The 20,441-nt window shown below is 46.9% G+C and overlaps 8 protein-coding genes across 11 annotated transcripts; 6 read left to right on the top strand and 2 right to left on the bottom strand.

Annotated features, from left to right (window-relative positions):
- Nucleotide 1: 1 nt before the first annotated feature.
- On the bottom strand, nt 2-752 carry LOC108126288 (uncharacterized). Its single transcript, XM_017242793.3, has one exon. The coding sequence runs from the start codon at nt 639-641 to the stop codon at nt 270-272; it is 372 nt and encodes a 123-aa protein (XP_017098282.1). The 5' UTR covers nt 642-752; the 3' UTR covers nt 2-269.
- An 805-nt stretch (nt 753-1,557) lies between these two features.
- On the bottom strand, nt 1,558-2,120 carry LOC108126291 (uncharacterized). Its single transcript, XM_017242798.3, has 2 exons — nt 1,948-2,120; nt 1,558-1,871 (listed from the first exon to the last, which is right to left on the bottom strand). Exons 1-2 carry the CDS (start codon nt 1,960-1,962, stop codon nt 1,599-1,601), a joined length of 288 nt encoding a protein of 95 aa, XP_017098287.1. The 5' UTR covers nt 1,963-2,120; the 3' UTR covers nt 1,558-1,598.
- A 715-nt stretch (nt 2,121-2,835) lies between these two features.
- Nucleotides 2,836-3,783, top strand: LOC108126284 (uncharacterized). The gene is made up of 2 exons (XM_017242790.3): nt 2,836-3,273; nt 3,336-3,783. The coding sequence occupies exons 1-2, from the start codon at nt 3,262-3,264 to the stop codon at nt 3,732-3,734; spliced, it is 411 nt and encodes a 136-aa protein (XP_017098279.2). The 5' UTR covers nt 2,836-3,261; the 3' UTR covers nt 3,735-3,783.
- A 142-nt stretch (nt 3,784-3,925) lies between these two features.
- Nucleotides 3,926-5,498, top strand: LOC108126278 (trimeric intracellular cation channel type B). Of its 2 annotated transcripts, none has more exons than XM_017242781.3 (3): nt 3,926-4,512; nt 4,576-4,848; nt 4,901-5,498. In XM_017242781.3, exons 1-3 carry the CDS (start codon nt 4,202-4,204, stop codon nt 5,187-5,189), a joined length of 873 nt encoding a protein of 290 aa, XP_017098270.2. In that variant the 5' UTR covers nt 3,926-4,201; the 3' UTR covers nt 5,190-5,498. The 2 variants fall into 2 exon arrangements, with proteins under 2 accessions (XP_017098270.2, XP_017098272.2); XM_017242783.3 differs by having other exon boundaries at nt 4,372-4,512; nt 4,571-4,848.
- Nucleotides 5,499-5,696: 198 nt separating this feature from the next.
- LOC108126289 (protein dpy-30 homolog) lies at nt 5,697-6,193 on the top strand. Its single transcript, XM_017242796.3, has one exon. It carries the CDS (start codon nt 5,751-5,753, stop codon nt 6,102-6,104), a length of 354 nt encoding a protein of 117 aa, XP_017098285.1. The 5' UTR covers nt 5,697-5,750; the 3' UTR covers nt 6,105-6,193.
- On the top strand, nt 6,178-7,159 carry retinin. Of its 2 annotated transcripts, none has more exons than XM_017242785.3 (2): nt 6,178-6,334; nt 6,390-7,159. In XM_017242785.3, the coding sequence occupies exons 1-2, from the start codon at nt 6,323-6,325 to the stop codon at nt 6,957-6,959; spliced, it is 582 nt and encodes a 193-aa protein (XP_017098274.2). In that variant the 5' UTR covers nt 6,178-6,322; the 3' UTR covers nt 6,960-7,159. The 2 variants fall into 2 exon arrangements, with proteins under 2 accessions (XP_017098274.2, XP_070136498.1); XM_070280397.1 differs by having other exon boundaries at nt 6,237-6,331.
- Nucleotides 7,160-7,452: 293 nt separating this feature from the next.
- LOC108126290 (retinin) lies at nt 7,453-7,868 on the top strand. The gene is made up of 2 exons (XM_017242797.3): nt 7,453-7,480; nt 7,535-7,868. The coding sequence occupies exons 1-2, from the start codon at nt 7,466-7,468 to the stop codon at nt 7,820-7,822; spliced, it is 303 nt and encodes a 100-aa protein (XP_017098286.2). The 5' UTR covers nt 7,453-7,465; the 3' UTR covers nt 7,823-7,868.
- A 5,919-nt stretch (nt 7,869-13,787) lies between these two features.
- Nucleotides 13,788-19,491, top strand: LOC108126273 (uncharacterized). Of its 2 annotated transcripts, XM_017242777.3 has the most exons (5): nt 13,788-13,926; nt 15,089-16,864; nt 17,265-18,125; nt 18,213-18,511; nt 18,575-19,491. In XM_017242777.3, the coding sequence occupies exons 2-5, from the start codon at nt 15,098-15,100 to the stop codon at nt 19,176-19,178; spliced, it is 3,531 nt and encodes a 1,176-aa protein (XP_017098266.2). In that variant the 5' UTR covers nt 13,788-13,926; nt 15,089-15,097; the 3' UTR covers nt 19,179-19,491. The 2 variants fall into 2 exon arrangements, with proteins under 2 accessions (XP_017098266.2, XP_017098265.2); XM_017242776.3 differs by lacking the exon at nt 17,265-18,125 and having other exon boundaries at nt 18,575-19,486.
- The last annotated feature ends 950 nt before the right edge of the window (nt 19,492-20,441 follow it).

The raw sequence follows: 20,441 nt of genomic DNA, 5'->3' as shown, positions 1-20,441 counted from the left end.
ATTCGTTTCAGCAAAAACAAATGAAATGCAGTTTTATTCCAGGTACATATGTATGTGAGTTAAATGATATCCTATAAAAGACCCGTCAAGAGGCCCTCGTGGGTCCAGTCCGATTCCAATCCATATTAGTATCCACATCGAAATGCCCTTGCAAACGAAAGACATCAGATACGGCAGCGAAGGGTCAAGTACGGTGCTGGAAATGAGATCAGGTCAAACGGAAACTGAGAATTTTGGGGAGGCTATTTAAAGACTAATTAAGCCACAATTCAGGCCAAGAACTGGGCGAGGTTCTCGTCCTCGGACTCGTCCGACGCGATCAGGTAGTCATAAAAGGCCGGCGGCAAGGTGGGCTCTACGGTTCGGGTCAGAGAGGAATTACCGATGACTTGGTTCTCCGTGTCGTCGTCCTGTGAGGTCAGTGAGGAGCTCAGAAGGCGCCCCTTCCGTGGAGCAAACTCGATTCCGATCCCTAGAATAGCTATCGAGGGTTTATCGTACTGGGTGCGCCACGTTTGGTTGCATTGCTCCAATAACTCGAGGGATTCCTGGTCCTCAGCGACCTCCGAGGACATCAGCGATCGCCGCATCATGTGGACGCCGGGAATCCTGCCATTGATACTCAAGAGTGCGCGAGACATGATGATATTTATAACTATTCCTTTTCGTTTTTCGCCTGTGTATTTTCTGTAATGTGTTTGTTGATTGAAAACAAATCTTGACAAGCCTCCCAAATCTTTGAGTTATTGAGTCATGGCCAACTTTTCCAAAACTTTATAATTCCTGAACTCATATTTTCTCCAACTAATCGATAGGTCTGTGGCCACATTTTAGCCAACACTCTACCCTTTTTAGCGAAAATGTTAACTATTTTAGAAAACATAATAGATAATACTTTAATTTTTAAAAATTGGATACTTGAAAAACGGATGTAAATGTTTTTAATTTTGTCAAAATCTGAAATTTTAATACATTTTTTGGGGATTATTTTAACTTATTAAAAACCTATCGAGTAACAGAACATTTATAGTAACATAACATTTATTAATCAGCGCTCTATTCTTCGTCGATATGCATCAAAAGATCGAAAAAATCAATCAATCTAAATTTTACCAGTTTTTTGTCCAAAATCCTGATGTTACCCCTTTAAAAAATTTCGAAAATAGGGTCCGATTTTAGATTCCTAGATTTTAACTGAGAAAGAAAGTACTCGAAGATATAAGCCTGGCAAGGTATAACATTTGCCTATCTGGCCAGTAATTATTTAGTTATGGCTATTGGAAGTTGGCATTCGTTTAAAGTCCAATAAGCCCAAATGGACCCAAGAAATAGGGTTCGCTAGGAACTACGTTATCCGACAACCTTCTGGCCAACAGGATGCGAACCATAGTCCAAATCTACGCTCAGCATTCCTTGTTTCTTCAACAGGTTTCTGAACTGGAATAGAAACTCCAGACACTAATAACGGCGGGTTGATGTAAGTCCAGATCCATGTTGACCTTATGAGCATGTTCAAAATATGTAAAAAGCATTGATACTGTTATACATGTAGCCTTTATTTACAGAATTAACTAGCTAATACTAAGTACTCTCATTGCTCAACTGTTGGGAACGTAAACCGGACTCAGGTTAAGTTGCTCGTAGCCCGTGCCACCGCCTTCCTGCGTGGCCGTGGTGTGAAAGGTTCGATTCAGGTTCGTAGGTTCCACGTAGCCGAGAGACCGACCCATGGGGGCGATGACGAAGCGCGTCTGCCTCTGGGAGGAGCCCTGGTAGGAGACCACGGAGGGCGCCGAGTCGATAAGGAGACGTGGCGCCTCCGTTGCCGGCTTGGCCATAACCAGAGCCAGGGAAACGATGGCCAGCAGTATCTGAAATCCCAAGGTTCGAGTCAGTATTTAGCATATTACCTATTGGAAAGACTCCCCCAAGGATCCACCCACTCACCAGATGTCGTGGCATTTTACGATAACGATGCAGGCCTAATGGGGTAATTACCGCGACAAATCAACAAGAACTCCGCCAAGAGACTTCAGAGGTGGGCGGATAATATCCAAAAAAAAATAATAAAGTGAGCTGGATCAAGTTCCCCCTTCTGAGAAACCAACACAAAGCGGAGCGAGTGGCAAAGTCAAACTGAAGTGCTGTGTGAATTGCTGTGCCATGAAATCACGGCGGAGCAGTGGCTGGCCCAACCAGGGGCGGATGTGGCCACAGGCCCGGGGGGCAGAGCCATCGATACGCCCCCACTCGCACAGCCCCTGGATAAGTGGAAAAATAAAAGAAATATATTACCACCGATCTGCGATCGAAGCGGTGGAAACACGCGCGCAGTCGCGGTTATCTTGCAATTGTAGGAGTGTCTCAACTTGGACGCTTGACGCAGCTTTACGTAAAGAAATAAACCGAAAAAAATCAAATATAAATATATAAATACCGAACGCCGCAAATATTGTGGTAATAGCACAGCCAAAAGCAATAGTAACCGCTACAGAAGGGGATATAGAAACAACAACCGCAGCTACAAAAGTTATAGTACAACATGCGACGGAGACGGCGTCGGCGACTGCGTCTGCGCAACTCGCTGAAGGTTGATCCACTCCACTTCGCACCTCCGTCGCACCACCACAGCCCCGGTGGTGCGGTGGATTGTTATCTTGAGTAGTTATTATGCTATACTCTTCTAAATAAATAATTTTTATTTATTTGAAAATTTCCGAGGAGACTAAAGGAATAGATTCTTTGGTAGTCTTACAGATTGGTAATCTTACCTATCATACAGATTCTTTAAGTCTAATAATATAAATATTAATTTATTAAATTATAGCTCAACTCCCTTAAAAGTTAAAGTCCAAAGAAAGGGTATTTAAGATGTCGAGTCTCTGCTAATTTCAATTTATCGCTTGACGTGTCAATATCGAAAAACCGATGTCGTGGCTTCGCACATTCGCCGATGTCCGGTCTCCCGACTCCGGCTTCCCCTTTTCCGACAACACTGAGTCAGTCGGCCGACCATATGATTAGATGATTAGCCGGAGGCGCGTAATGGAAGCTCTAAGTGCACGCGGCTCTACCATATGAGAGGCTGTCGGATCGAAGTACTTTTTGATTAATTAATTGGCTGCACACAGCAAATGGCCCATAAATCTTGGCCCAAACGGAGGCGACCTCTTGGTCAAGGAGTCGCCACTTGGCCAGCTATCATATAAATGGCAGCGGCACATGTCTAACGGTAATTAGTTGCCCACTCAAGAGACCATCATGCGCATCACGGTACGTAATCCCCAAGCCGCAAAGCCAATCATCGGTGAAACAAGTGCTTCCCCATATAATAGGTAGCCTGCCTCCTCATCACCTGGAGCTGCATCCAGCTGTCCGGCAGTCGAGCCGCCACCATCCTGCACGGCAGTGCCATCTCCCACCAGAGCTTCATCCGGCTGTCGACCTCCTCAGAGCCGCTAATCCTACAGCAGCCTAATCCCCAGCAGTTGGTGCGGATTGTGGTTCCCCAGAGGGTGCAGGAGCAGCCACTGGAGAGGTTCCGTTTTGAGACGTACGAGGAGGAGGAGCAGCACCAGGCCCCCAAGCAGACACCGGCCCACCTCACCTATGCCGCGCCTCCGGTGGTGCACCAGATGCTGCCACGGATTAAGCCAGTGCGGAATATAAGCTTCGCCTCTCTGCTGCCAGGACCTCGTAGTCTGGCCACGAATCACAACCTCTCGCCGGTCTAAAAAGGCTAAGAGGTGTTTTGGAAAAACAGTTTATAGAAATTATAGCTATTAATAAATTTAAATAGTCAGGGTTATACGAAAAGTTGTTTTAACTTTTAAATGAAATATTCAAGAGTTGGCAATAATGCTTTTTTTGTTAGTTTTAAATTAATCTACAGAAAATACCTGTCATATAATATTTTTAATTTTGAACTAGAAAGACATTCGAACACCCACACCAATGTAGACACCTAAGTTTTGCCTGTCAACATTTTCGTGTACGCAAATTCTATTTAGAATTATTGGTTTTTTTTTTTACCTAATTAGCTTTTAATAAGAATAAAATTGACTAAAAAAAATCCGACTCACTGAGAAGACAAAATTAAGAGTCAACCAAAGCAAGGACTCCCAAAAACCAAATCAAAATCCACTGAAGGATTGTATTCTAGAAAAAGTTCAACTGGAAAAAAGGTGTGCTGAGCTGAGTGATGAATGCCCGGCTGATCCTGAAGCAGTTACCCAATCACCTGATCTTCCGCATCCTGCACTATTCCCTTATCTCCCAGCAACTTCGGGAGGACCTGGGCATGGGTGTGGGGGCGGCAGAGCGGTTGAATGGGGGACTGAAAGGAACGAAGGCAGCCGGGTCACGGCCAATGGAGTGGCAACCCTTTGCCCTCTGGCTGGCCAACTTGCTGCTGACCTACGCGGGCGATATCCTAGGCAACATGCTTCTGGGCACCCTGCCTCTGGAGCCACTCTGTAACGCTTCCGATGTCCTGCTCAGCTCGGCGATCTGGTAAGGGAGATCCAAAGCCCACAGAGACCAGTCAAGATTTCACTATTTCTTACCCAAGCACAGGTACATAATCTTTTTTTCTCCCTTCGACCTGGGCCACAAGGTGGCCTCTACCATGTCCTTCCGTCTCGTGGCCACGGCCATGGCCACCATTAGCCAGGTACAGCTGATCGAACGAGGCGTCCACATGGCGGGGAAGCTGTACGGCCAGGCCCCGATCCCGATGCTGGTGGTGGGCACTGTGATGGGCAGTGGAGCGGAGCTGCTCAAGCCGGTGGCCTGCATCCTGATCAACCGATGCCAACACAGCCACCAGGCCTACATCAAGCTGACCACGTAAGTATCAATAGTCCACAAAAGATCGTGTAAACCATCCTATCCCCCGCAGAAACTCAAAGCTGGCCTTGGGACTCTCCTGCCTGTTCATGCTGCAGATCTACCAGAGTCCCCTGGTCCTGGGGCTGTCCCGCCATCAGCTTCTGGTCTACACCCTCGTGTTGACCACGACCTTCAAGTTTCTGTCCCTGGCCTACCGCACGGAGCACTTCATCTGGCTGCTGGAACACCAGATGCAATACGCCTTTTTTGGCGGCTTCTCCGGGGACTTGAGCAAGTTCTTTAGACGCCTGCCCAAACGTAGTGTCCGGCCGACCTGGACGTTCTCGGAATTCGATTGATTCAACCACGGAATTGCATAATCGCGTGCCTCCTCCGCACCCTCCGCGCTCTTTATTTGATTGCAGGGGTATCGGCGGGGGCGGCGACTGGTAAGCGGCTTAGGTTGCCGGGCCAGCAGATGTCTCGCTTGATCGGGTTACGTACTACATGCTAATCGGCTTAGAAGCGCCCAACGGTCAGTGGCGCGGACGGGCAGGGAGCTGCCAGAGTACTGGGTTACGGCCACGATTTAGTGGCTCCAAGGCGTGTGCCCGCCCAGATGTTCTAGGAAATTTCTTTTGGAAAATAAAGCTTGTATTAAAACTAAAGTAGTTCTTTTAATTTTAAAGCTAGAACAATGGGTTTCATTATACTATATTAATTTCTTTTATTCGTTCGTCACCTTCATAGATGGCCCATCTATAGTGGTATAGGCTGAACAATAGGACATTAGGTTTTTAGGATCCGACTAATAGCATACTTAGCATCTAGTAGGTGAGGCCCAAATTTGAATAGACTTACAACAGAAAATACTGTCAAAGGGTTAAATTCTACCCATTCGTTTCTGTCATCCCATCTGAATGTCTCAAAAAGCATCTGCTAAGGAAAAAGGGCGCCCAAAGGCGAAAAAGAATAGTGTGGAGAGGCCCAGGAAGGATCCCTCCGCTATTAGGTCTATCCTATGCCCACCCATTGACAAGCCCAAAAAGAAGGCTAAGGAGGAAGCCAAGGAGAAGGACTGCCCCAGGGCGACTAACTACAAAACTGCTGACCAGCGGCGTCAGTATTTAGAGCAGGAGGTGGTCCCCATTCTAATGGAGGGTATGCTGGGTCTGGCCCGAGAGATGCCACAGGATCCCATCACTTACCTGAAGAAGTTCTGGCTGCAGGACCAGCACAAGTGCGACATAGACCTACCCAAGGACCTGCTCTAATCGAAATGGGAGATGCTTCCACTACAAGCATATAAAATTTCAAATTATTCGCTCATTGAATAAAAGTTTATGGTTCGGTGTTTAGCTTACTCAGCGGTGCATTTCCTTGGCCAGTGAGGCGGAGAAATGGGATCCGGGCTGGGGGCTATAAAAACAGGCAGCTGACTCTCCTCCAGCATCATTCATTCGTTGCACTACGAATCAGTAAGCCATTAGACATGTCGAAAGTGGTGAGTTGGGTGGACAGATTGGAACATAGTAATCCATTCTTTGAATCCTCTACAGTTCCTGCCCGTCCTGGCCATCGTGTTGGTCTTCTCCGGCGCCTCGCAGGCAGCCAGCCTGGAGTGGCCCTCCAACCTGGTGGCCCTCAGCTCGGCCAAGTCGGCGCAGCTGCTGCCGATTGCCAGCGAGGATTCTATTGAGCTTGCCCAGGGCAGTTCCGGCTCTGTCGTCCCATCTGGTCCGCAGGAGGAGCCCTCTCAGGAGTCGGAGGAGGAGGAAGACCAGCAGCAGCTCTCCCAGTCGTCTGCCGGCAGCTCGGAGCCCATCGATGCTCGTCTGATTAGCTCCAGCATTCCCGTATCCGTTCCCCTGCCCCTGATTGTGGCCGCCCGTAATGGACTCCGCACCGTTCTGACCATTCAAGAGCCCGCCGTGGCCAAGGTGGGTGAGGTGGTGCAGCACGTGCCCACCGCCGTCTCCCACCAGAGCCAGACCGTGGTGCATGACCACCGCCGCCTGGTAACCCCTATTGTGGCTCCGGCTGTGCGCACCACCCAGGTGATCCGCCAGCAGCCCCTTCTGTGGACAATCGGCTCCTCCGATCCCCGAGTGGTTCTCATCCGCAACTAAACGGCCATCGAAAAACGCTGGATAAAAGCCAAAGATCGCCAAGATGAACTCGCCAAATCAATGGAACATTCTTTAACACTCTTTCTGGACTTGCTCTGTTAACCCACTACTCTTTGTCTTCTCTGTCTGTCTCTTCTGCCATTTTCTGTAGAATTCTTCTTCTGTAGAGTGCTTTTAGTAAAGATTTCGCAATTGCACAACTGTGGCTTACAATTCTTTGGTGTCTTTGGGAAGGGACAGGAAATCAATAAAATAAATACCAACCGCCCACGCATACAATAAATAAGACACCTCCTTTCGAATCAGCATCTCTGGAGGATTAGGCCTAATCAAGGTCTGGGTTAACGCCCAGAAGACTCTTCTCATGTTCAAGGGCTGGGGCCCTTCCATTTCGAATGGACTAACCATTCTCCAATCTTGAGTTCTAGACTGGAGACTGGACTATAAAAGCAGGCAATGTTTAGGCCAACTATCAACAGTAAAGTGAAGAGAATCAAGCCAAGAAGATGTCACAGAAATTGGTAAGACACTATAAGTCAGGAACTTCAACTATTTCACTTATGGTTCCTTTCTAGAGTATCCCTTTGGTTTTCCTATTCTGCCTTCTGGCTCTGGGACAAGGTCAACTGCGTGTTTACCAGCCTGGATGGATAGGCCTGCAGCAAGAGGCTTCTCTGGCCAATGTGGGTCATCTGGTGGATCATGTACCCACTGCGGTGTCCCACCAAAGCGCCACTATTGTGCACCGAAGTGTCCCCAGGATTACGCCTCTCTTGGCACCTGCCGTGAGGACCACCTATCTCCAGTATCCTATCTGGAGCTATCCCCTTTACAATGGAGCCAATACCCTCTACAGAAAATAAGCCTCCGCACGAATCACTGAATTAAATTAAACCATTGGATCTGAAACCTTTCGATTTGCACAGAAAAACAATAAAACAAAATTCAAAAACCCCCAAATGGGAGTGAGTACATTATCTATCCATCACAGGGGGCAGTTGGCAGCCGTTTTTTGGGATTAATACCAATCCTACTGAAAAGCGACGAATGCCAATTAGATTTCGCGCAACGTTGCACTGCTGATTGAGTGCTGGGTGGCAGAATATGATTCAACTGACGTCACCAGATGAGCAAACAAACGCACGAAGTAAACGTTGTTCTGCTACCCTGTAAAGGAGGTTTGAGTTGGGGGCTACTAGGCTTAGCACATAGTTTGTAGAGAGATTAAAAAAAGGAATGGATATACTTGTTAGCCAACAACTGCCTTCAAAAACTGTAGCATTAGAAGCTCTAAAAGAAAAGTATAATTTCAAAAGGGTATCCCCAGGACTCTTATGTCCTTTGAATTATTTATTTTTGGGTGCAGTGGTGCACGAATGATTGACGTGCCATACGCAAATGTCTCGGCATTATTTCCCAGGCCAGGCCGCCAAGATTCGGTCGAATGCCAGAACATTCCATGGGAATGACCCCAGGTCAGTAGCCGAAAGCCCATGCACCCGGAATGGAGAGGCTGGAGAGGTCAGAGGTGTGAAGCTCTATGCGAGAGATAGATTGATTGAGGACTTTCACCCGGCGTGTGAAATTATCCTGGCTTCGTCTCTCATCGTATGACAAACAACTAGAAAGAAAAGGAATCCAGGGCCTGGCAACAATTGGAAGCCATTTTCGGAGGTCGGTTCCCAGAGCTGAGATAATGGAGCCGAGCAGCCTAGCTGGGAGTTTCAAATGACACAATGCAATTTATGAAATTGAAAACCTTGAACCTCATGGAAGGGCCAAAGGTTAAAGGTGGTCGAGTAACTTAAGGGGTTATGCAACCAGTGATGATCCTATGCTGTGCTAATGAACCGCAGGCTACAATATGACGCAGAACCTGTCGTAAGGAGAAGGATAAATGCCCCCATTTCTTCCACTAAACTAAACTATAATGGATACTAGGGTTCTACGTATACGTATTGCACAAGACACTATTGGCATTAAGGTTAAAGTATCAAGGTGAGAGGAAGCATTATCGATTACCGGGGCAGTGCATTGTCTTGGCTTTAAGCCCAATCCCCCTGAATTCAATACCTGTCACTTCCAGCCAGCCCACCGTCCATGATGCAATTCCGCATGGAGGCATGGCGGCGTAGTTTACTTTTCTGTAGCCGCCTTTTGGGCTCACTCCCCACACAGCCGCAGTGCCTCCCAAAAGGCGGCCATCTTCGACGGACAATGAAGACCCCCCGATCCAGTCGGGTTCATTGCATCGCCTCTGTGCTGGTCCTCTGTCCTGGCCTGATTGGGGCTCTCAATTGGCCCAGTGGGTGATCCGGGCGGCCGACTGCTGGGTAATCGGTTTGTTTGTTTATCACAAACGCCGTTTGAATGCATCGTTATGCTGTCATCTCGGCGTCCCATTCTGGCCCCAGGGTGCTCTCCAGAACCCCACAAAATTTAATAACTTAAACTCAGTCATAGAGACGGTAAGGAATGAATTCCTTGTCTGAACAAATCAAAAGCCAAAAGGCCACTTAGCATAAGTGGCGGCCCCAAAACAAAAAAGAAGGAATCGTTAAGAATTCCCAGAATTCAATCACAAAACTAAACCAGCCCGCCGACCATATTAAATATTTTATGTAATAGATACTTAAAGCGGATTTTTTGGTTGAAGAGGCTTTCACTTAAAGCGCCCGTTGGGGGCGGAGGAGAACGGAAGCTTTGTGGCGCATAACTTTCCGGTGGGGCAAGCAACGCTATTCAAATTAATTTACAAATGTCGGAGCTTGTAGGTGAGTTTGTCTGGGCCGAGATGAAGACAATAAGCCGTGTTAAATGAGCCGACCAGGGCAAGAGCAGTGAAAGGCCATGATGCGGGTGAAATAATTTCGGTTATTATGCAATAATCAAAGGGCTTAGATGTCTGCTCGCGACATGACTCACTCTCCTACAAATGATTCGCCACTCATCCCAAATGCTAATCACAAAATGTGGGTGAACGACCTTGACGGTTTTGGCCAACTATGATAATTACAACAATAAACTTAAACATACCCATCGATTTTATTACAAGCCATTTGGCAAAACGCAAAACGGACAGCGAAATGAAAACAAAAGCTAAAAACTCATTCAAACCCCAAACGCATAACCGAATCGAAACGGAGGTATACCTACATACGATATAACAACTGAAATCCAATCGAATCGGCTGGAATATGAATCACGAGCCCGGCTCACTGCAGCGCTCACAAATGCATTGTTATGTAAGCCAAAAGCAAATCTACGACTGGGGTTTCCCCAAGGCCTAAAGCAACGCTTCGCTTAAAGCCACAAAGCCAGCAGTGGAGCCGGCAAAGAGTCAAGAATTGAATAGGCCAACTGGGCGAGACCGAAAAACTCAATTTTCGGTTTTCTTGGGGTTTTCCAGCCAAGCTGCAGCTTGGGCAAATCCCTGGTTTTGGCACAATTGCAGTTAAGTGGCAAGAAGATCACTTAGAGAAAAGTTATACAAACCTGCCTCAAGCTAGAATTCATATTAATAATCTTTTTATAATTTTAAGAAAGTAAAACGTTATTCATTGTCGATAGCTTAAAGTTACCATTAAATAACAATATCAACTAATTAGTTAAAATACATATTTAAATAAGAATATATTATCAAATAAAAGTTACCTTTTAAGAAAGTATTGAAGTACCAAAATTTTTCATGTTTGATTTCTTTAAAATTTGAAAAATCTTTAATCTAAAGATTCTCTCCTAAAATCTTAAAAATCTTCTTCAAAAACTCCAATTAAGTGCCAAAAACGAACTACTTTCAATTCAAAGAAACAAAGCCTAATCTAATTGGTTTTATTTATTTTCCCTAAAACTTAATCTCAACTTCCAAGCCAATATCTATATCAGAAATGGCTTAAATGATTGCCAAATTGTTTTCAGCCCAATGGAGCGTGTGGGTGGAAGACCTCAACTTGTTGAGCAATTGACACAAATACAATGTATTCAAATCTAAGTCAGGGAGTCGACAGCCCAACCTTGAGTTGGTAGCAAAAAAAAATGCTTTTTGGGCTCGAACTTCGAAGACAAGCTCATTTGGACTTGAACTGCGACAATTTGTTTGACAAAGAGAGAAAGAGAAAGGCAGACTGGGGGAAAGAGACAGGGCTTATTAGTCAAAGGGAGCCTCCAAAGTAGAGCAAACACGATTCCCACTCAAACCTATTTGGCCAACCAATTAACAAGTTGGCCATAATTAACACAAACTATGTTGTAATGCCCGATCCCTAAGACATATGCAAAAAAGTGTCATCCACCCAAAAATAGACAAAACATCTGTTGAATCTTTCAAGTTCCAATAACGAGCCCCTGAACCTGTAACCCCATCGGATTACACACTCTCCAGCTGTGGCATTAGCTGTCACCATCGAGGTCCAAGTTCAAGTTCAGTTCATCAGCAACTGGGATTTACCAATATCAAAATTTCAGCTAACAACTGAAGTTTTTTTGGAATTAATTTTTGGGAAGTAAAAAGACTACTTTATTATACTCTATTTTTAAATACAAGGGTTTTAATAAGATTTTATTTTTTTTTTTTTTTTTTAAATTAGGATTCCGACAACTATTGTTTTTTCTCTTTAAATGTCCTTCTCAAACTCAATCAAGCGTGTTTTAAATTAAGACTACATCTTCTATTGTTTCCTAGGAAAAAATCCAAGTGTTTTACTAATAAACTAAAAAAAACCCAAACAAACTACCCGAAAACTAGTCGTATAATTAAGGGGTTATATACAGTTGTGACATATGAAAAAATCGATTTTTTTTTTATTGCATATTCTTTAAGTATATTCTATTGGGAATACTCTTACAAAAATTCATAACAATCGGAGCATTAGAACCGAAGCTGTAGCTATTTCTAGCGCACTATCTGCATATAAAACTTGAACAAACTTGAAACTTTAAACGCGATTATCTCAGAATCTTTTTTTTGGGAAATTACCTTTGCGGTGGACACGATTACTAAAAAACTACTAATCCGATCAACACAAAATTTTGACCACTTATTTATTATGATATTAGCTAGTCCGTGAACGAGGGATTTTCAATTTTTTTGAAAACTCCTTTTTTAAAGCACAAAAAACGAAAATCTTATACGTTGAAAAAGTAAATTTTTTGTTAAAAACGTCGCCATTTTTTTTTTAATCAAAATTTTTAAAAATCCCTCGTTCACGGACTAGACAATACAATATACTAACTAAACTTTTTTGAATTTTGGATTTCGGATGAACCGTTTTCGAGAAATCATGTCCACCGCAAGACACCATCGAAAAAAGACGATCCGGGAATTCGACTATAACATTTTTGTTATGTAATATTTTTTTATGAAAAAATTTAATTAAGTACCCAGAAACATGTACTAAACAACGTCGGTAAAACATTTTTCATAAATATTTTCTATGGGGTCAAAAAAAAATCGATAAAATTCCATATTTTTGCGCGGTACAACTGTATATAACCCCTTAAGCTGCGAATCAAGTTCGACGCACCTCCTTCAAACAATTCTCGAAAAGCCCGAGCTGCTCACACTCCAATGAGTCACGAAAAACCCGATGGTCAAAAACTACGCCAGCGATTGATAAAACTCCACGAATTAATCACAAATAAATGGCCCAGAGGTGTTTGCCAAACAACCGACACAGACAACAATATCAGACAGAGGAAATCGGTGCGATTAGCATAATTTTCGAACACGAGTTCATTATCAACTTTCTTGGAATGTTTAACATAAAACCCCACTCAGGCGGGGCTAGATAATGATAAACGCTCCGACCAAGGTCAGTAACACAGATGGGAGCCACTGGGATCGATCCACTGAATCACAACGAGTGCTACTCGAACAGCACTGACCACACACAACAAACACCGCGAATATGGGACCCGGCACGCGAACGTGATCATCGTGAATAAGTTGACTCTAATTTTTATGAACTTCGGGTAATTCCGCAAGCCACTTTTGATTCATAGCCAGGTAGCTTAGGGTTTTGGAGTAGAGCCAGGCGAAAATGAAAACACAAACGAATGACCCACTGATGACGTTTGCATTGACCATGGGTTCGAAAACCAGACGATATTACCCCAAACTGCACCTGAAAAGAGATGGGTATACTCCAGCTGAAAGAGAGGGGGCGAAAAGATGAATGTATGCCAAAAGATCCGGTTTGAGGCAATGCCCAATTTTTCCCCTTTTATGATGTTTTTATGCGTCTCTTATTTTTATTTTTAGCCGGTTGCTCCTCTTTGACCCAATTTATAATTGCTGGATTGCATAATCCCGGTTTCTCAAGCAGTGCCTTTCCGGGAAGCTCTATATGGCTAACCAAAAAAAAAAAAAATATGGCCAAAAGCCCACCTGAAAAGTGTTAAAAACAGAGTTGCACTAATTTGGAGATGTAACATTAGCACACAATTTCACATGTAAATTTTGTTTATAGGGTCTGACTAGTAGTCCCAGGTGAGGGGTACTACGAACTGGATATATTTTTGGGGTAAAAATTATGAAGTTTTTTAATATTTCCGCCTAGAGCCGCGTTTAGTGACCTCCAGTACTGAGCAGAATCGGGGAATTGGTGAAAAAACCCAACTGAAAAAATTATTACCAAAAAAATCAACACTGGCTGCGAGAAAGAGAGGTTGCCAAATAGTGTCGCTTTTGTGGCTTTTGTTTTGGGCCCCCGATTCGCAAGCCCAGTGGAAGCGAGACGGCAGAGTTGGAGCTCCAAGCCGGCGCTGCGCCTGCGCAGCTTTTGTATAAAATGTGCGCGGCCAACGAAAGCGAAATCATTCCTCGAGTTGCAGACAAACGAACAGCACCAAAGGTGCAGAAAGTGAGTGAAGTGAAAGGATAACACGGACGATCAGTTGCATAAGGATTATCGAGACACACACACACAGAGATAGCTACTCAATTGGATTATTAAACTTGAAACAAGAGGTGAGTGAAGTGAACGATCCAGAAAAGCAAAGTGAACTGAAGTGAACCACAAAGACAAGCTAATTAAAATTAGCTCCGTTTAATCGCGAGGCAGTCGATCAAATTATGGATAACATAAAAACTATTGGCCAAGAGCCGCCCAGTCGTTGAGCCAATCGAAAGAGCCAACTTTCACTGCAAAAACAAGGGAAAAACTTTGGTTATCCCGGCCCCCCACTCGCACAGACAGTTAGCATCGTTTGGCAGCAGTTTCCACCAAAGAAAATCCCAAGCCCAGAGTTGCCGGCAATTTGCAATGCAACGCTGCACAAACTTCCGCTCCAAGAGGGGCTCCCTAAAAGCTGAGCAGCTCGCTAATCGCAGCTTCATTTACATAACATGGAAAATAATTTCAGATACCCAAGAAAAATTAAATACTTTTCCAAGGCATCTTCTTTACACTCTCATAAAAAAGAAATAGTTATCCAACTGAAACATTTTCTCCCTAAACGCCAGCCTTCTATTGAAAGTAAAATTTGTTCAAGTGTAGTCTTACGCCCACGCCTCCGCCCCATGATCCATGATCCGCCAGTGACATAACTGCAATGCAAACTACCATAAAAAAGGCAAAAAAGAAAAGTGATTTTACAAAAAGATACACGAAGCGGAAAGCGCTGTCAAGGCGAGAGATCAACTTGAACGATGGTAGCCCCTGCTCGTAGGCTTGCCAAATCCGAGGAAAATTACCTCATAAATTACAGGGGCAGTCCCTCTCTTTCTTTCTGTTTTTTACTTTTTTATTTCGAATAAAAAGTAACGTACCAAATCAGGCAATTAAGTGCGACGGTCTGCGACCTCCAACGAAAGTAAAAGTCTTATACGAGAGTCTGAGTCACGGCGAAGATTTCGAGATGCGAACCGGTTTGGTTTTCGGTTTCGTTACACATTGGTTAAGCCAGAGATGGCAGAGGCATTGGTGGAGAAATGTTAACTTGTAAACTGGCACAATGACTTGGGGTAATGGTGTCAAGCTTGCCAGTTATGTCATAACCGATCACGACTGAGCCACTCAGTTCCCTTCAAAACAAACCACGCATAAATTATCACACATCAGTTTCGTTAATCCATCAAGCGAATGGCTTTCGTACAGCAGTTTTTTGATTCGATTCCGTTTCCGTTTCAGATCTTCACCATGAGAATAAGAGCGAGCCTAGTGGCAGTTCTCCTGCTGGCCAGCGCATCCGCCTGGGCGGATGACTCCAACTGGGGCAACGAGTGGGCGCCCATGGAGGATGCCATGCCCAGTCGCCGATCGGTGGACGTTAAGCCAGCCGACCCCGCCGACATCCAGGGACGCTACCTGGTCCACGAATCCCACAGCCAGACCCAGACTCAGAGCAACAGCACCAGCGAAATCGATGCGGTCATCGAACAACTGATCAACTCCCGCCGGGAAGGACGCAATCTTGGCGAGTACGATGCCGTCTACGCCGATGGCAACATCGACCAGGCTCTGCAGCAGGGCAACGACCTGCAGGCACGCAACCTCATCCGCGACAAGCTGTGCGGTCTCGGACTTATGAGCTGCGATGTGGAGGAGAAGCGTCCGTTTTACTCGACCATCTACGCCCAGGGCCCACCCCCGCCATCCGGAAGCTTCAGCGGCCCCTACGGTCCGGCCAAGCCCATGCCCCCACCAAGCTACTTCAGCGGCCGTCCTCCCATGTCTGGCGCCTTCGGTCCCCCACCCAGCTCCCTGAACTCCTTCGGACCCCCCAGGAAGGTCGGCTACGAGGGACCCTACAAGCCAATGTCCGGACCTTACAGGCCAACTGGACCAGGAGGTTACTTGGAACACCCCCCACCATCTGCTATTGACGGCTCCTCCGATGGCATCACCTACACGAAGCCCCCTCCTGGAGCTCTGATCTACGACAGCAAGCCCCCAGGACCCATCTATACCGGAGGACCTTCCCTGGGTTCCGGACCTGTTTACCCCGGTGCTCCCAACGGAGTTCCCCCCTACAACTTTGAGAATCCCGAAGGTGGTATTCAGGGGGCCAGTTCCGCCCCCAACGGCTTCTACTCGCAGCAGTCCTCGGCTTCCTCCTCCTCGGCCACGTCCTCCTCCACTAAAGTAGTGGTTGGAGCCCCCATTGACGCCGGCTTGCAGCAGCATGTCCACCACCACTACCACCATGTGGAGGGTGCCGATGGAGCCAAGGTCCCCAGTGTGCCCATTCCTGTCGGAGCTGGTCAGACCATCAACACGGACTTCAGCGCTCTGGCCCAGTCCTCGGCCACTTACACTCCCTCTATTCAGACCACTTCCGGATCGGGCTACTCCCAGTCGAACGCCTTCAATGCTGGATTCAACGGTGCCTCCCAGGGCGGACTTCTTTCCCAGAACGGTTTCAGTGGCTTGTCTCAGAAGCCCTCTGACCTGTACAAGCCCAGCTCCGGCGACATCTACAAGCCTAACTCTGGTCTTGGAAACTTTGGTGCCAGCAGCTCCGGAGGATTCAGCGGATCCCCCAGCTCCAGCTACCACAGCCAGAACCCCGACTACTACAAGAAGGAACTCCAGGCCGGCGCTTCTAACCAGTACAATGGAATATCTGGAGGTTACCAGGGTCAGAGCCAGGGACAGTACCAGGGTGGCTATGACACCTCCCGTCAGCAGATCGTGGACTGCCAGTGTGTGCCCATTTCCCAGTGCCCGGCTGCCGATCGCATTGGCCGCAAGGAGGATCTAATCCTCCCCATCGACCCCCGAAACCTGGGCAAGGACATCGAGGCTCTCAGTGACGATGTTGCTGCCAGCAACGCCACCGTGAAGGCTGAATCCAAGAAGGACGAGGACAAGACTGACAAGGATGACAAGAAACGTTCCCGTCGCCAGGCCGATGGTGCTCAGAAGGACGAGGATGCCAGCGATCTCTCGCTCGACGCTCAAGGGGTAAGTCCAAGTATTCTTTAGAAGATCCCTCTAGCCTAGGTTAAATAGTGCCCGACTAATGCCAAATCACGCATGGTTCACATTCCCCTCAAAATTATGGGGGCCACTAATAGAGTCTTAGCAAGCTCCTCCTCCCACCCACACACATCCAATCAACCAATCAATCAATCAATCAATCAATCAACCAACCAAACAACCTGACAACTGCACCCATCGTTCAATGCTCCAAGCTCAACTAAACCTCCTCGCTGGCTCCAGAGTTCGGATCGAACCAGATCAGATTAGACACTAATCCCAGAACTAAACCAGCTAACCAAGCACGAACTTTGAGATTGCACGGAAGCATCTGGAACTTGTTCTAGCCTCTGTCCATCTTCTCCCCCTCAAAAAAAAATAATAGAGACAGGCGCCGCTCGGAGGATCTCCCTTGGCGCTGCCTGCCCTCCAGGCCATCGAACTGATCCAACGAAAGGTGCTGCCTACCTACGGCGTAAGCTTTGGTCTGCCCTATCCCACTGGTGGATATGGAGGCTATCCAGCGAATGTCCTGGGTGATTACTACCCCGCCCAGAACCCCAACTTCGGTTCTGTGGGCCCCAATGGCCTGAACCTTGGACTGGTGAACGTGAATCCTTTGGTGTCAGTGCAGGTGGCCAAAACGGACTACGGCGAGAAGGTGGTGAAGCCACTGGTGAACCTCCATGTCACCCCGAATGCCAATCTCATCCAAAAGGTGGGAGACTTCTTCAAGAGAAAGCCCGCCGAGGTGCACAGCACCCATTACCACCACCATGATCACTACACAGGCTACGAGCATCATGGCTACGATCACCATGATCACCACGATCACCATGATCACTCGTATCCGCACTACTACGGAGGATCGGGTCCCCACTTCAGTGTGGAGATGGTGCCGAGTACTCCGATCTTTGAGTACCACAGCGGTCCCTCGGTGCCCGTTTCGCATCACCATCACCACGAACCATCCCCCTACGAGAGCTCCTTCAACTCGATCTATCCGGGATCCGCCCCTGATTTCGGAGGCTTTGGTGAATACTCGCAGCATGTGGAGCGGAGCGCCAACGTGAGCAGCGAGGGTTCCAGTCGTCGTGGCAAGCAGTTGACCCTCGGACCCCTTTACAATATCCCCACTCCGGCTCCTGGAGAGTCAGCGGGCAGTGATCGAATCACCTTTCCCAGGGATCGCAGGCGCAGAAGCCTCGAGGATGGTGTGTGGGCGGGAGCAGCTCCTGAGGAGCAGGTAACCATGTGTGATCTCGCATCAGGGTTTTTCTTTCAGCAATGCCATTAGTCAACAAGCTAACCCCTATCCTTGCTTTTCCTTTAGCGTGCTTACTACGGCAACCGTCCTGTGGAGAAGACCTGCCGCATCAACGAGGTCTGCTGCCGTCGTCCCCTCCGCCCTCAGGCTCCTCCCCAGCAGCTCGGTCGTTGTGGCGTGAGGAACGCCGCTGGCATCACCGGTCGCATCAAGAACCCCGTGTACGTGGACGGAGACAGTGAGTTCGGCGAGTATCCCTGGCACGTGGCCATCCTGAAGAAGGACCCCAAGGAGTCGATCTACGCCTGCGGTGGCACCCTCATCGACGCCCAGCACATTATCTCCGCTGCCCATTGCATCAAATCGTAAGTTTATAGATCCTTGAGTCCCTCAACCAGGCGACTAACCTTCTCCCTATCCCTTTACAGTCAAAATGGCTTCGACTTGCGTGTGCGCCTGGGCGAGTGGGATGTCAACCATGACGTCGAGTTCTTCCCCTACATCGAACGCGATGTGGTTTCCGTGCACATCCATCCCGAGTACTATGCCGGAACTCTGGACAATGACCTGGCCATCCTCAAGCTGGACCACCCTGTGGACTTCACCAAGAATCCCCACATTAGTCCCGCCTGTCTGCCCGACAAGTACTCCGACTTCACTGGAGCCCGCTGCTGGACCACTGGCTGGGGCAAGGACGCTTTCGGAGAGCACGGAAAGTACCAGAACATCCTCAAGGAGGTCGATGTGCCCATTCTGTCGCACCACCAGTGCGAGTCCCAGCTAAGGAACACCCGTCTGGGATACAGTTACAAACTCAACCCAGGATTTGTGTGCGCCGGTGGTGAGGAGGGCAAGGACGCCTGCAAGGGTGACGGCGGTGGTCCCCTCGTCTGCGAGCGCAACGGAGTCTGGAACGTGGTGGGAGTGGTGTCCTGGGGAATTGGCTGCGGCCAGGTGAACGTACCCGGCGTGTACGTGAAGGTCTCGGCCTACCTGCCCTGGATCCAGCAGATCACCCAAAGCTACAAATGATTAACGGAGCAGGAGGAATACCACGGGCAGGAGCATCATCCGACTGATCACAAGGTAACTGCCTACCACGCAGACACCTCCAGTGTCATCGTCGACGATGCCTCCTCCGATGAGTTTGTTTTTCACTTCTGACCGAAGCCATCACAAAAGCACTTGTGCAACTCTCGAATCCGTTCGATTGTCGCATTCGTCATCGTATTTATCAGCGTCGTCACTCTTATTTATTACGAATGTTACTTTGTCTGTTATTCTATTTGTTATATTTTATATCACGCGCCCACAGTCGCCCCGACTCACATCACTTCACTCCACTCATTAGCGGCCCACTGCGGTTATTACTTAATTGGCGACGCACATAGTCGCGTCATCTGGTTGATATTAATTGTCTTGTACATTCGAGTTCCAATTTTTCTGTAAAATAGAGATTGTAATAATTAATTTATTTATATATTTGTAATAAATTAATAATTATTGTATTTAAATAAAATAATTTATAAAAAATACTCTTCACTGTTTATTTCTTACTCGTTTTGATTCCCTTCTAAGATCAACAAAAACCCATCGATTTCATTATCCATTCCGGTGGGTCCCCTATATGGCCTACAGATTTTGTCAAAATTTCTGGAGGGTCCCCTTCGAAAATCCCAAAAAATGCTTGGAGCCCCTATATGGCCTCCAGCGATGGCTATATCTTTGGCAATAATAATCCGATCATTGAGCGGAGTACCTTAAACGATTCGTAGACCGATTCTCCACAAATCTGCACCAAATTCTCAGAATATAATAATTTTTAGATTTTCGCAAAATTTCTGGAGGGTCCCCTTCGAAAATCCCAAAAAATGCTTGGAGCCCCTATATGGCCTCCAGCGATGGCTATATCTTTGGCAATAATAATCCGATCATTGAGCGGAGTACCTTAAACGATTCGTAGACCGATTCTCCAAAATCTGCACCAAATTCTCAGAACATAATAATTTTTAGATTTTTTGTCAAAATTTCTGGAGGGTCCCCTTCGAAAATCCCAAAAATAGATTGGAGCCCCTATATGGCCTTCAGCGATGGCTATATCTTTGGCAATAATAATCCGATCATTGAGCGGAGTACCTTAAACGATTCGTGGATTGATTCTCCATAAATCTGCATCAAAATCTCAGAACATAATAATTTTTAGATTTTTTGTCAAAATTTCTGGAGGGTCCCCTTCGAAAATCCCAAAAAATGCTTGGAGCCCCTATATGGCCTCCAGCGATGGCTATATCTTTG

The sequence above is a fragment of the Drosophila bipectinata genome, chromosome 3L, assembly GCF_030179905.1.
Source record: "Drosophila bipectinata strain 14024-0381.07 chromosome 3L, DbipHiC1v2, whole genome shotgun sequence".
Lineage (NCBI taxonomy): Eukaryota > Metazoa > Arthropoda > Insecta > Diptera > Drosophilidae > Drosophila > Drosophila bipectinata.
This window is presented reverse-complemented; position numbering and strand designations above follow the sequence as displayed.

Bases quoted from the DNA above. Each gene is read 5' to 3' on its own strand.
- LOC108126288 (XM_017242793.3), bottom strand. From the start codon at position 641: ATGTCTCGCGCACTCTTGAGTATCAATGGCAGGATTCCCGGCGTCCAC.
- LOC108126273 (XM_017242777.3), top strand. From the start codon at position 15,098: ATGAGAATAAGAGCGAGCCTAGTGGCAGTTCTCCTGCTGGCCAGCGCA. The intron at 18,126-18,212 runs GTAACCATGTGT...CTTTTCCTTTAG, and splicing joins GAGCAGCTCCTGAGGAGCAG to CGTGCTTACTACGGCAACCG. The intron at 18,512-18,574 runs GTAAGTTTATAG...ATCCCTTTACAG, and splicing joins GCTGCCCATTGCATCAAATC to TCAAAATGGCTTCGACTTGC.
- LOC108126289 (XM_017242796.3), top strand. From the start codon at position 5,751: ATGTCTCAAAAAGCATCTGCTAAGGAAAAAGGGCGCCCAAAGGCGAAA.
- LOC108126278 (XM_017242781.3), top strand. From the start codon at position 4,202: ATGAATGCCCGGCTGATCCTGAAGCAGTTACCCAATCACCTGATCTTC. The intron at 4,513-4,575 runs GTAAGGGAGATC...ACCCAAGCACAG, and splicing joins CTGCTCAGCTCGGCGATCTG to GTACATAATCTTTTTTTCTC. The intron at 4,849-4,900 runs GTAAGTATCAAT...TATCCCCCGCAG, and splicing joins GCCTACATCAAGCTGACCAC to AAACTCAAAGCTGGCCTTGG.